Source organism: Rhinatrema bivittatum, chromosome 1, assembly GCF_901001135.1.
Source record: "Rhinatrema bivittatum chromosome 1, aRhiBiv1.1, whole genome shotgun sequence".
Lineage (NCBI taxonomy): Eukaryota > Metazoa > Chordata > Amphibia > Gymnophiona > Rhinatrematidae > Rhinatrema > Rhinatrema bivittatum.
Window position 1 is genome coordinate 349,781,146 of NC_042615.1, and position 12,486 is coordinate 349,793,631.

The 12,486-nt window shown below is 45.4% G+C and overlaps 1 protein-coding gene across 2 annotated transcripts in view; it reads left to right on the forward strand.

The window, feature by feature from the left end:
* CCNI (cyclin I) overlaps positions 1–12,271 on the forward strand; it is a 63,032-nt gene extending 50,761 nt beyond the window's left edge. The window contains exons 4-7 of one of the 2 annotated variants that reach the window (XM_029599807.1): positions 5,043–5,117; positions 7,022–7,162; positions 8,679–8,909; positions 10,714–12,271. In XM_029599807.1, coding sequence (XP_029455667.1) covers positions 5,043–5,117; positions 7,022–7,162; positions 8,679–8,909; positions 10,714–11,139 — 873 coding nt within the window. In that variant the 3' untranslated portion in view covers positions 11,140–12,271. The remainder of the gene's footprint in view (positions 1–5,042; positions 5,118–7,021; positions 7,163–8,678; positions 8,910–10,713) is intronic. The other variant, XM_029599815.1, reaches the window with a different exon arrangement.
* The last annotated feature ends 215 nt before the right edge of the window (positions 12,272–12,486 follow it).

Here is a 12,486-nt window from a genome sequence, read left to right on the forward strand (position 1 = left end):
CCCAGTTTTTCCCCTCTATAGATCCTTAGATTTGGGTAATTTTCCTTTCGTGTTGAACCCTCCCGGGGTGACTGTGCGGTCAGTGCTTGCCAGCCATCAATGGCTGCCGCTATTGAGTTTGATACTGCATCCCTTTTGTTGTGTGACATTATGTCCTCGTCTTGGTTCCAGTGGTGCCCTCAGTGTGGGGGAGGACTAGGTCTATCATGGACTCCCATGATAGATGTGTCCTCTGCCTTGAGGCATCGCATGATATCCAGGGTTTGCCCCAGTGCACTCAGATGACTCCTAAGGGATGGCGGGTCCAGTTGGAGAAAGTATACCAGCCCTTTGACTCCAGAAGACCGATGCATGGGCATCAGAGGCATCGACGTTGAGGGACCTCAGAGCCGCACCGATGGCTGTCAAGCCATTGGCGAGGCCATCAGCTCTATCTGCATCAATGGCTTCCAGGGACTCTGGAGATGTGTCATTGCCTAGCTCTTCCAGGTCGAAGGCATCAGTTCGTCTTCAACCTCAGCACAAGGGAAGGATTGATCAGATCATCAAAGAAAGCCAAAGAAGAATTGGCATCTGTCCCTATCAATGCATGTGCTGGGGATGCACCACTCTTGGCTGTGATGCCCTTGAAGCTACCCCGTGATGAGAGGAGTGCTAGTCCTCTACGGTTCCCAGGGGTTTGCCATAGCTTCCACCGTTCCTGATCTCCAACACTGATCCTCCTCTGTTCCGAGGAACACCTGCTCGCTCCTCCTGGATCCCAGTCATGGTGTCGGCGATCTTTGAGGAGTTGCTGGAAAAGCCAGTGCAGAAGGCCGTGGAGGAAGGCACTGCAGGGCCTCAGCATCTGTGCACCGATGCCACTGGGCCCGACACCATCGCTTCTCGAGCCGCCGCTTGACTTGCTACATGCACTTATTGGAGCACTACTGACACCTTCACTCTTGTTTTGTGCCCAGGGCGGTATTGATGCCGCCACCGACAGGTCCAGTGGTCATCTCCAGTATTTTCGGAGGAGGAAGCTTCCCTGGCGACGGGAGTGCCCTCTGGGTCCAGGCCCACCCAGCTAGCCAAGTTGGTTCCTATACTGCTGGTTGAGTACAGAATGCCTTGGGATCCATCCCCTGTTGATGACAGTGATAATGATCCCTATGACCCCCGGGGGGGGGGGGTTCCTCAGATGCTTCAGATGGCAAGGCATCAGTTGGGACTCCCTACTGAACCTTTTCCTCCCAATGGCAGAATGAAGTCTCCTCCAGAAGACCTCTCCTTCACAGGTTTTGTTTGGTTGAATTATTTACTTAAGTGGTTTTTATTCCACTTACAGCAAAAACGTTTGCTAAGTAGATTACAATAAAAATCATAATAATCATAGATACAATCAGATAAAAACATTTTAAAAATATGCAATATAATAAAATCAATATTAAAAACAAAGGTCCTGCTAAACACCAAGGAGTACTGCTGTTAGTTGAAAGCTTGCATAAACAAATAGGCTTTTAACTGTTTCCTAAAAATACTACTATTATTAATAACATGCAGGGGTACAGGCAAAGAATTCCATAATTTAGGCCCTGCTACAAAGAAAGATCTCTCATGTGGCTCCTGCAATCGTGTTGCCTTTACTGTGGAGTTTGCTAATAAATTCTTATTGACTGAATGCAATGTGCGATTAGCAATATATTGTTTCAGAAGATCCGCTAAGTAAGAGGTCGTATTTTTGGTGGCGGTCACTTCAGCATGCAGGGTCAGTGAGCTCCAGGTCTTAGTGACTTAGCCACCTTTACTAAGTTTTGTTTTGTTTGTTTTTTCATGATAGTGTGGTCTTGCGTATCCAGCCTAAGTTCCTGTCTAAGGTGGTGTTGGATTTTCATCTTAACCAGGCCATTGTTCTGTCAACACTTTTCCCAGGCCTCACTCGCACCAAGGCGAACAAGCCCTGCACAGTTTGGACTGCAAGAGAACCTCCGCCTTCTGTCTGGAGCAGACAGAAACCCATAGACAGTCCACCCAGCATTTTGCTTCTTTTGACCAGAACAGGCTGGGGATCGCCTTTTCCCAGCAGATGCTTTCCAGTTGGCTAGCAGACTGCATCTCCTGTTATGCCCTGGCCAGACTGTGTCTTGGGGGCCATGTCAAGGCTCACTCTATTCGAGTCATGGCAGCATCGGTGGCCTACTTGTGAGCTGTCCCCATGGAGGAGATCTGCCGTGCTGCTGCAACCTGCAGTTCCATCCACTCATTCACATCTCATTCTTGCCTCTGGATAGGTATGGCCGCCACTACAGCAGGTTTGACCAATCTGTTCTTTGGAACTTGTTTGAGGTTTAGAACCCACCTCTGTCCTGCCTGAGGCCCATTATTACTGTTACCAGCAAAACGTTGTTCTTGTGCCGATTAGCACCTGTTTTGTTAGACCCTTTTTTTGTTGGAGGGCAAACCTGTAGCTAGGGATTCACCCATGTGTGAGTTCTGCAGAGTTGCTTACCTGTAACAGGTGTTCTCCGAGGACAGCAGGATGTCAGTCCTCACAAGACCTGCCCACCTCTCTGTGGAGTTAGGTCTCCACTTTGTGGGTTTTATTCTTTAATTCGGTGTTATAAGACTGAAGGGACCCCGTGTGGCCGCATGGTACAATGGCATTCTGGGCATGCTCAGGGAGGCTCAGTCAAAGTTGTAGAACCTTTGACATTAATGTTTCTGTGCCAGGCTCCATCGGGTGATGTCACCCGTACGTGAGGACTGACGCGCTAGTGTCCCTAGCGCCTCTTTTTACTGCAGGCCCTAATTTAAATAAATGAACTTACTGAATCGTGCGCACAGGAGAGTGGGCGCTCACCCGCTCTCCTGCGATTTTACAGTATCGGCCCGAATGAAAGCTAATGATTAAAGCTAAAAAGGATTTAAAAAATCTCCTGCTCTCCATATTTGACGTCCTAAGATTGTCGTAGATTGGGGGCACGCATGCACACACAATATGCTCCCTCTCTCTCTCACTCAAGCACACACACTTGGCGAGAGACGGAAGGAGCGTGTGTGTGTATGTGTGTGAAAGATAGAGGGAGTGTGGGTGTGAGACACACATACACTTCCTCTGTGTCTCTCTCACAACACAGATCTGCTTCCTCTCTCTCACACACATGGAGACAAAAACTGAACTGGAAACCACAATGAGCTAGATTCTGTATGCAGTGCAATAATGGAAAAGCAGAACATCACTATGCCTCAAAATACAATCAAAAAATATAAATCAATCAGAATAGTAAAATCATACTAAAAAAATATACATAAAAAGGATGATGAATAGAATTACCAAACAATAAAAATATTTCAAAATAAGACACATCACATCTAATAATTAAAACTAACAAGGATACAAAAAATCTCTCACTCTGCATACCTGGGAACTTTAGATTTCTAGTCATCCTGAGATTCTTGTGGATTGGAGGAGAGCGCACAAATTTTATCCCCTCTCGCACACATGCACAGGCACACACACCCACCTCTCATACATAGGTACTTGCTCTCACACACATTTTGGACCTCTTCTTTGGCCACTGGCTGCAGAGCAAGATCTCTTCATCTAAGGCTGGCGGCACGGCAGGACCTCGCTTTTGCTGGCGGGGAGTATCAACCCCGCCAGCACGTTATTTTGCGCCACCGCAGGACCTTCCTGTTATTGCCCTGGGTGGACCGCCCCCCTTACTATGCCACTGATGAGTGCATTTGTCTTTCTTTCAGGCCGATACAGAACAGTGTGCTCGGTAAGGGGTAATAGCGTGTGGAAACCGCGTGGCCATACACCCCCCGAAACTAATAGCGCTCATCGCATGCAAATGCATGTTGATGAGCCTATTAGTTATACCTGCGGGGTACTGAAAGTAAAATGTGCAGCCAAGCCGCACATGTTACTCGCAGAAATTAAAGCCTGCCCAAAGGCAGGCGTTAAATCAGGAACAACACTGGGAAAGGTGTATAGAAAAGCAGAAAAAAACTGCTTTTCTGTACACCCTCCGACTTAATATCATAGCGATATTAAGTCTGAGGCCCCCCCCCCCCCAAAAAACAAAAAAAACCAAAAACCTGTCCACTGCTCTGCGGGTTGGAAGACGGATGCTCAATTTTGCCGGCGTCCGTTTTCCGAACCCGTGGCTGTCAGTGGGTTCGACAACCGACGCTGGTAAAATTAAGCGTCGGCTATCAAACCCGCTGACAGCCGCTGTTTCCGCAAATAAGGAGGCACTAGGGATGCACTAGTGTCCCTAGCTCCTCCTTCTTAGCGCGGGCCCTAATTTAAATAGAGAATTGCGCGCCCGGGAGAGCGGGCGCTCCCTTAGAGCGCTGTGTCTCTCCCGTGGAGTTTATTGAATCAGTCTGTTTATGATTGCCCAGCTTGTCCTGTCTTCACCCACCGAGATCTGTCTCCTCCTCCTCTGTTACCCACCTCACCCAAGTGCAGTAAATATTTCTCTTCTTTCCTCCACTATCTAGTGCTGTTCTCTCCCACCTCCATATAATCCTGGTGGGGGGGAGGGGTGTTTGCTGGATGTTTCTGTGGAGGGTAGAATGATTTTTTTTTTTTTTTTCACTTTTTGTTTTTGAGAGCTGGTGTTGGGGGATGTGGTGTGTGTGCATCAGCTGCTGATTCCTTTTTTTATATTTCCTTCCTGTGTTGGTTTTTATCTGCCTTTGTGTAGAAACTTGCGCACCATAACCTTTTTTTTCCACAGGAACTTTTATGCGAATAACTGTCTGCACCCATGCAGATGGAAAGTAACACAGATGATACAAGTCAGGTGCATAAGTTGTTCTTACAGCACACACAGTCAAGAACTTCCAATGATTAGTCCAGGCGTGCCTGCAAAGGATTACTGAGTGCGCTGTGAATGCCCTCTCGCATGGTGTGAAACATAAAGAGAATTCACCTTGTGTGTGTGAAAACAGTATTCAGATTGTCCTGGCTGACTGAGTGCAAGAGAGCTGCTCACAGATGGGTTTCCGCATGTCTCTACTTCCTAAGTAACTTCTGGTTTGGATTGTAGGCCCGTCCAAAGTACCTGCGCTGTATTGCAGTCAGCTGTTTCTTCCTTGCTGCTAAGACCATCGAGGAAGATGAGGTATGGCTGGGAATTATAATGCTTGGGCTTATAGAATGCTGAATATGTAGGGATAAGCAAATTACATTTTTATCTGCACATTCCCAAGGCATCAAAACATATAAAACACATTCTCCCGGTTTTTAAGCGAGGCGTTTTTTGTAAGGTAAATTTTATCTCCTCAGTTGAAGATACTGAGGTGTAGTGAGTTCTGAAAAAAAAAAAAAAAAATCTGTTCCGTTTTTGCCAATTATCTTGTTCAGCAGTTTACAGATTATTAAGGAGTTTTTCAGAGCCCAAATCGCAGCAGCTTTAGGAAGCCATTGCATGTCTGTGGAATTAATGTAAGAGTGCTGCTCACTGTCATGCCAGTAACTCCTTGGCAGAGCTGCTCGTCAGCCACCACTCAGTTTGACTCCTGATGAGATTTTGGTCATGTCTTTGATTCTCCACAGATTTGTTAATTTGGGATATACCAGCAGCACCAGAGGCTTATGAAAGGCCGAACATTTTGTGTGTACATGAAGGCCAAGTAAAGTGCTAGGTTTTATTAATATAACTTTTTAGTGACAAAAATGTTAAAACATGTTAAATTTACAAGCCACACCGTAATAGAAATCCAGCTGAAAAAAAACCAAAAACTCCACAGTGACGCCAGACATTTTTCAAGAGGAAAGAACTCCGTTTCTATCTGTTGTCAACCAGAAAACAGTTTGCACATGGAGGATGTGGGTAATCCACAGTGTTTCTTGGCCGTCTTTTCTGAAGACGCACAAGTCACACACTGCATACACTAATGCAGGGCTTCCCAAACTTTGTCAATGTTGACCCCATTTTAGCACTTGAAAATGTGCATGATCCCAGAGGATGACAGAAACAAGTTAGCAGGAGTGGGGTCCCCCTCCAGAGGACCTTCTCTCTCTCTGTCTGGCAGAACCCCCCTCTTTCAACCTCACCTCCTCTCAACCTGCCCCTTTTTGCTGATGTTTTTTCTTATCCCCCAAGCCCTTATAACCCCCAGCTGATCCTATATCATCCTCTCCCTCTTATCCCAGCCCCATTTCTGCCTCACTCTCATCCATTTCTGCCTCACTCTCATCCTCCATCCCCTCTCTCATCTCCCAGTATCACCTCCTCTGTTCTGACCCTTTGCTCACATTCCACCCAGCTTATCGCCTCTTACCCCTACACCTCCTCGTACATCCCCAGTTGATCTTCTGTCATTCACGCTCCACAGCCAATCCCCCTTCATCTTATCCCACCCTCAAACTTCTCCTGCTTCTCATCCATCCTTTCAGCCCCTTCTCCAAATATCCCCCTGGCTAGGGCAGTGGCACATTTTTCCTTTGGGTCATGGGCCAAAAGCGAATGACAGCTGGTGAGCATAGAGGGCAGGCAATAATTTACTCGTGGACAGATTCACTGGTGGCTGAGGAGAGAGGAGCTAGTGGCAGTCTGGTCCCAAGCCCAGCCATGAAGTGCAAGCTGCAGCAGCATTACTAACGAAAGTCAGCATGTGGGGCCTGCGAGCACTCATCCCTCCTCATGCAGGGCTTTACCACAGAGGTTCATGCAAGGGCAGTGCCACCTCAGGGCCTGTGAGCCTGTGCTTGCTCACATGCCTCACACTGACTTCCACTACTAATGCTGCTGGCACCTGAAGAGTGCTGCTATTGGAGGCAGTTGTGACCCACAGTTTGGATGCCCTGCACTAATCCCTAACTGTGGAATGGGATGAGATTCATCTGCGCTGTAGATTTCCTTCATGCACCTTCTGAAATGCCTTGACTCTTAGGGTGTGGATGTGACTGCGCACTGAAGGATAGTGTTGATGTTATGCAGCCATATTTATATATATATATATATATATATAAATATTTTTTTTTAAGCATTTTCTTTCTTTATTTGGGATGCTTGTCGTGTAGAAGATTCCAGTACTGAAGGTGTTGGCCAGGGACAGCTTGTGTGGCTGTTCTCCAGCTGAAATTCTCAGAATGGAGAGGATCGTGCTGGACAAACTGAACTGGGATCTGCACACAGCTACGCCATTGGATTTCCTTCATCTTGTAAGCAACTTTAAAAAAAAAAAAAAAAAATTGTCTTTCGAAAGGCTTGGGGGTTTTGTCAAGCACACCTAATATTTTAATTCTTAGTCTAATGTAATCATGCCATCGCTAAACTGGATAATGTTTGAGTCTTTTGTGCAACGCATCAAGATCCAGTATTTTCTGAAGGCTTTTGGTTATTTCCTGTTCACAAATTTGCTAGTGAGTTAGAGAAATCCCGTCCCTCTGTCTCATGATTACTGAGCATAAAACCTTATATTAATAGGCAAACAGGAGAGAGTTTGTTTAGGCTATGTCTGCCTGGCACTTTGTTTAAAAGGAGTTAATTACATTCTAATGGTTTGGGGCTGGGTGGTTGTTTTTTTTGCCTGGCGCTTAGGGTTCATGGGCCAATGTTGGAGCAGCTGCTACTGTGATCTCCCTCCACATCTGCTCTGTCAAATCACGGCATCCCAGTTCTGAAAACAAATGCCAAAATGCACGGAATGGAAGTTACATCTAGTTCTTGGGTACAGCAAGTAACGGCTGCTGAAAGAGAGGGTTTGGGGTTGTTTTTTTGTTTGTTTTTAAAGTTCATTTTTCATCCAGGACACACAAGAAATACACCCACAATAGAGAGAGGGTTTTAGAGGGTGATTATTGAGCAGCCATTTGTGACTACTGTGAACCTGCTTTTTAAAGGTACAAAGAAGTTAGTGGCTATTTTTTAGGGGACCCAAACTATATATAGTGACGGTCTGCATTCTTTGTATTGGAATAGTTGCATGAAAAAAATGAGGAATCCCTGCAGTCACAGCTATTACAATTTTTTTTTATGTTGCAACATTGTGACTTATTCAAAACGCTGACAACTTGGGTTTTTTTGCCATTCTGCTAAACCTTTTATCGATGCCCCACCGTGTCACAGTAAAGACTTTTTTGCAGAAGGGGAAAATCCTCTTTTCATGATCAGATCTATCTGCTGCATTGAAAAAGTTGTTCTCCCCCTTGTGCAAAGCAACAAAGTGGTTTACCATTTGTTGATAGGTCGTCTCTAATTTAGAAAATACATTCCAAATAACTAGTGATGTTCAAAGCGGAGCTCAAGGCAAGTTACATACAAGCAAAGTAGGTATTTTCCCCCTCCCAGAGGGCTTACAGCCTAAGAGGATACTTAAGATGGGGAGGGGATTAAAGTGACTTGCTCAGGGTCACAAGGAACGCATCAGTGGCAGAAGCGGGATTTAAACGCTGGCGTCCCTGGTTCTCAGCCTGCTGCTCTAACCACTAAGCTACTCCACTCTGTTATTTTAATAATATAATACTGCATGCTTAAGCATTGCATTTTTAGCAAGAAGCCAATTTAAGGACTCTGCTGAGGAAGGATTTATTCCACAGAATGGGAATAATGGTCAGCAGCATCAAGTACGGTTTCTTGTCTTGCCCCAGTAGAAAGAGAGTGTTCAGAGTGTAGATGGTAAAATGTTTCAGCAGGGTGGTTTTGCTGATGTTTTTGTCGGCTTGCTTGCGTTCCCAGTTCCATGCCATTGCAGTGAATGTCAGGCCTCAGCTGCTAGCCGGCTTGCCCAGGATGAGCCCTTCCCAGCACGTGGCGGTTCTCAGCCGGCAGCTGCTCCAGTGCATGGCCTGTTACCAGCTCCTGCAGTTCAAGGGCTCCATGATGGCCCTGGCCATCATCAGTTTGGAAGTGGAGAAACTCATTCCTGATTGGCTGGCGCTTACCATTGAGCTGCTCCAAAAGACAGAGGTAGGGTGCTGATGCTCGAGCCAAAAAAAGAGCTTTTTTGGTATTGTTGCTCATTTGTCTTTGCAGAGTTCTGTAGACACAAAATATGCAGAAGCTGAACACAGCACACATCTTTTGAACTCTGGTGGAAAATGCCTAGAAAACAATCTAGTAGTAGTTGAATAAGTCATAATTCATCCCAGCATCAAATGGTCCTAGCAAGGCTAAATCTGTTTTTATGGTGCGGAGGATTAGATGTGCTTTCAGTTGACTTTCCCAGAGTACACTTTGAGGTAGATTTATTCAAGGTTTTCTTCATAGACACAAAATGAGTGTAGATCTTTGATAAAACAGGTTTCAAGGTCTCTTAGTAAATGCATTAATTGAGTATTTTAGTACTTTCTACAATACTCAAATATGAAAACCAAATGGACCCCTGCTAAAGATTCCAGGCCCATATTCTATTGTTGCCACTGTCCGCCTGTGACCTTGAACAACCCTCCTGTGCTTGGCTAGGGACAGTTCGGAAAGAAATGTGCTTTGAAGTGGTTCCTGAATGCCTGTGAGCAGTAACTGATGTGACCAGGCTTTCTCTCCATCCATTGTGTTAAGCAGGATTGTGAGCTGAGTTTGACGTATGCCCTGGTGGATACAAAATACAGTACCTTACAGTTTTTGCACGGAAAGATATATATATATATATATATATTTATCCCAGGACAAGCAGGATGCTAGTCCTCACATATGGGTGACATCACTGAACGGAGCCTAGTGACATCACCCACATGTGAGGACTACATCCTGCTGTCCTGGGATAACACCTATTTCAAGGTAAGCAATTTTGCTATATTTTTGTTCCAAATCATAGTTTTCAGAAGTAGTTCCCAGCTGTTTTTCAGTAGGACCCAGCAGCATGAGGTGCCTGTCTGGGAGCACAGCTCCTGGAATATGCTTACATGTAAAATAAAGGCAAATACTGGGCAAAGTGTCTACCTAGACAGTCTTGGGGAAGCGAGACTGACCTATCTCAAGAGGACTACCACAGGTATTTAAAAGTGGTGGTGTGAAATCATAATAAGCATCACAAAATTGTGATTCTGGGAAATAGCATCCATTTTTTAAAAATTAATATAGAACTGTGATAGTGGGAACAGCTTCTGCTGTTCCTGTATCCTCAGATTGCTGCATGCCTGCCTTCACATCAGAAGCCAAGTACCACTTTACCAAAATATAAAAAGAGGATTGATATTTTTTTTTTTTCCCCACACAAATGCTGTTTACAAAACCACAAGCTTCTGTGGCAAATCATTACAATGTTCATTTCCAGTAATGGACACCTATTTTTGTTAGGCATCGCGCTAGTGCTTGCAATTAGCCATTGGACTGTACGGAACAGCACCGACTAGCTCATGGCCACAAATGCTGTGCCGTGGGAGAGGGGAGGGGAAAGCCTTATAATTTAACAGGCGATGCAGTTCTTGGGCTTGACGACTCCCGTCTGAATTGGCGCCAGTCTAAACAGATTCCATAGTGTGGGAACTGAAGAGCTAGCATGTGAAGGATAGAAATAAGAAGCCATATTTTAGTGGGGGATAACCACATTGCGATGTTCTGAATGAAGACGTAAGCCACACAAGTGCTGCCATGGCAAGTTTCTCAGTTTCAGTAGACTCCTGTAGGATTACGTTTCTTGGGGGGGTGATTGTGCATGCAGTGAGCCAAATGAGTAGACATTATCTTAAAGGGTGCCTGAACAAGGCAAATGATCGGTAAACGAACCAAACTAACCTCTTTATTCAACGGCTTGCTTTTCATTTGAATCCAGATGGATAGTTCCCAGCTGATCCACTGTCGCGAGCTGGTGGCACGTCACCTTTCCCCTCTGCAGGCTTCGCTGCCTCCCAACGCTGTATACGTCTACAGTCCCCTCAAGCACACCCTGGTAGCCTGCCACAGAGGAGCGTTCAACTTCCAGCCCTCCTCTGTATCGGGCCCAAGCAGAGGCACCGCGGCCGGCCTGTACCAGCGTCTGACCGCTCCAACGGGGTGCAAGCATGCCTCCACTAAACGGAAGGTGGAAGAAATGGAAGTGGATGACTTTTACGACGGGATCAAGCGCCTCTACAACGAGGACAGTGCTCCAGAGGCGGTGGGGATGGAGACGGGGGCTTCGGGGTGCAGCACTGACCTTGCAAGGCAAGAGGGCAGCGTGTCCCCCTGCCCACCCTTGCAGGCTGTCTCGGTCATGTAGGGACCAACCCGCGGCAGTCCCCGGAAAGCTGCTGTTTTTGTGCTAACACCAGGCCAGAGGAGGTCGATTGGAGCATATCCTACCAGGTTGCACCAAAGGGAGCCAAAAATCTTTCTGAAAGTTTTTTCTCTTGTGCTGCTAATTATAGTTCAGCTATTATTTAAGCACTCAACTACAAACAGAAAAAAAAAAAGATTGCATAAAAAATCCATAAAAGACCCAAAAATGAAACAAAAAAAGTAGCGAAAATTGTTTAACTTTCTAGTGTTGTCAGTTCTACTGTTTTCTGCTAAAGTGTAATGTAACCTTGTCTAAAAAGTTCACATTTGTGCAGTTGTTCGAGATTTGTTAGCCTAATGCCCTTTTAGACGCCGCCTCTTTCCTTCTTCTTCTGATGTTCTCTCTTCTCTCCCCCCCTATCCCCCTAAGCTCTGAGTCTTGTGCATGATGTACACTCACTGACCTTTCACTTCAGAGATTTCAAAACAAAGCAGAGCAGCTTCAGGAAGCCTTTGGTGTACAAAGTTGTTTAAATGTAGTGTGTTAACAAGAGATGGAAGGTAGTGGCGAGAAGTGCCCATGCTTAGGGAAGCATTCAGGTGGATGGCTGACCGTTGGCGTCGCTTCATGGGTTTAAAGTATGTGAGCTGCTTTTTATTTTGAGATCCGAAAGGTACGAGCATTCGCCAGGTTGATCTTCTGCAATTTGTGCCAGTTAAATTTGATTTCATGAATGCTTTTTTTAGCATAAATTTTCAAGTCTCATGATCACAAAAGTTGAGAAATTTGTGCATCATTTGAAATAGTAGAATTTGCAGGTTGTAAACATTGATATGTACTGATCTAGTTCACATAAAGATCAATGGCTGCTTGTTTAGACAATGGGACAGTCCTAATTCTTTTTTTGAATTTGTAATAACTCTCTGCAACTGTACCCAAGATTTTGTGATGTAATTCTAACATGAAGCAAACTTTCAAAGCTTGTCTTTTCATGTATACCTTCGTTTATTTTTCCTCATGATGATTTGTCCAAGATCTTGAGCTCCCTTCACGGTCTGAGGAAGGTGCTGCATCCAGGACCACTGTGTACCTATGGAAGCCTTCTGGTAGCAATAAAAAGTTATCCTTTGAATGTTGTGGTGGTGCAGTATTTCTTTCAGCACTGAGGCAAGGGGAATTTCTTTAAGGGAACTGATGGTGCAGGTTATTTGTATGAAATTGCTTCCTTGGTTGACATACCCCTTTTCCCTTGCTTTTCTGTACAGTTATACTTCCCTTTCAATGCATATAAAGCATAGCTCTCTGCTTCAACGGCAGGGGAGAAAGTCTGACACTTCACGCATATCC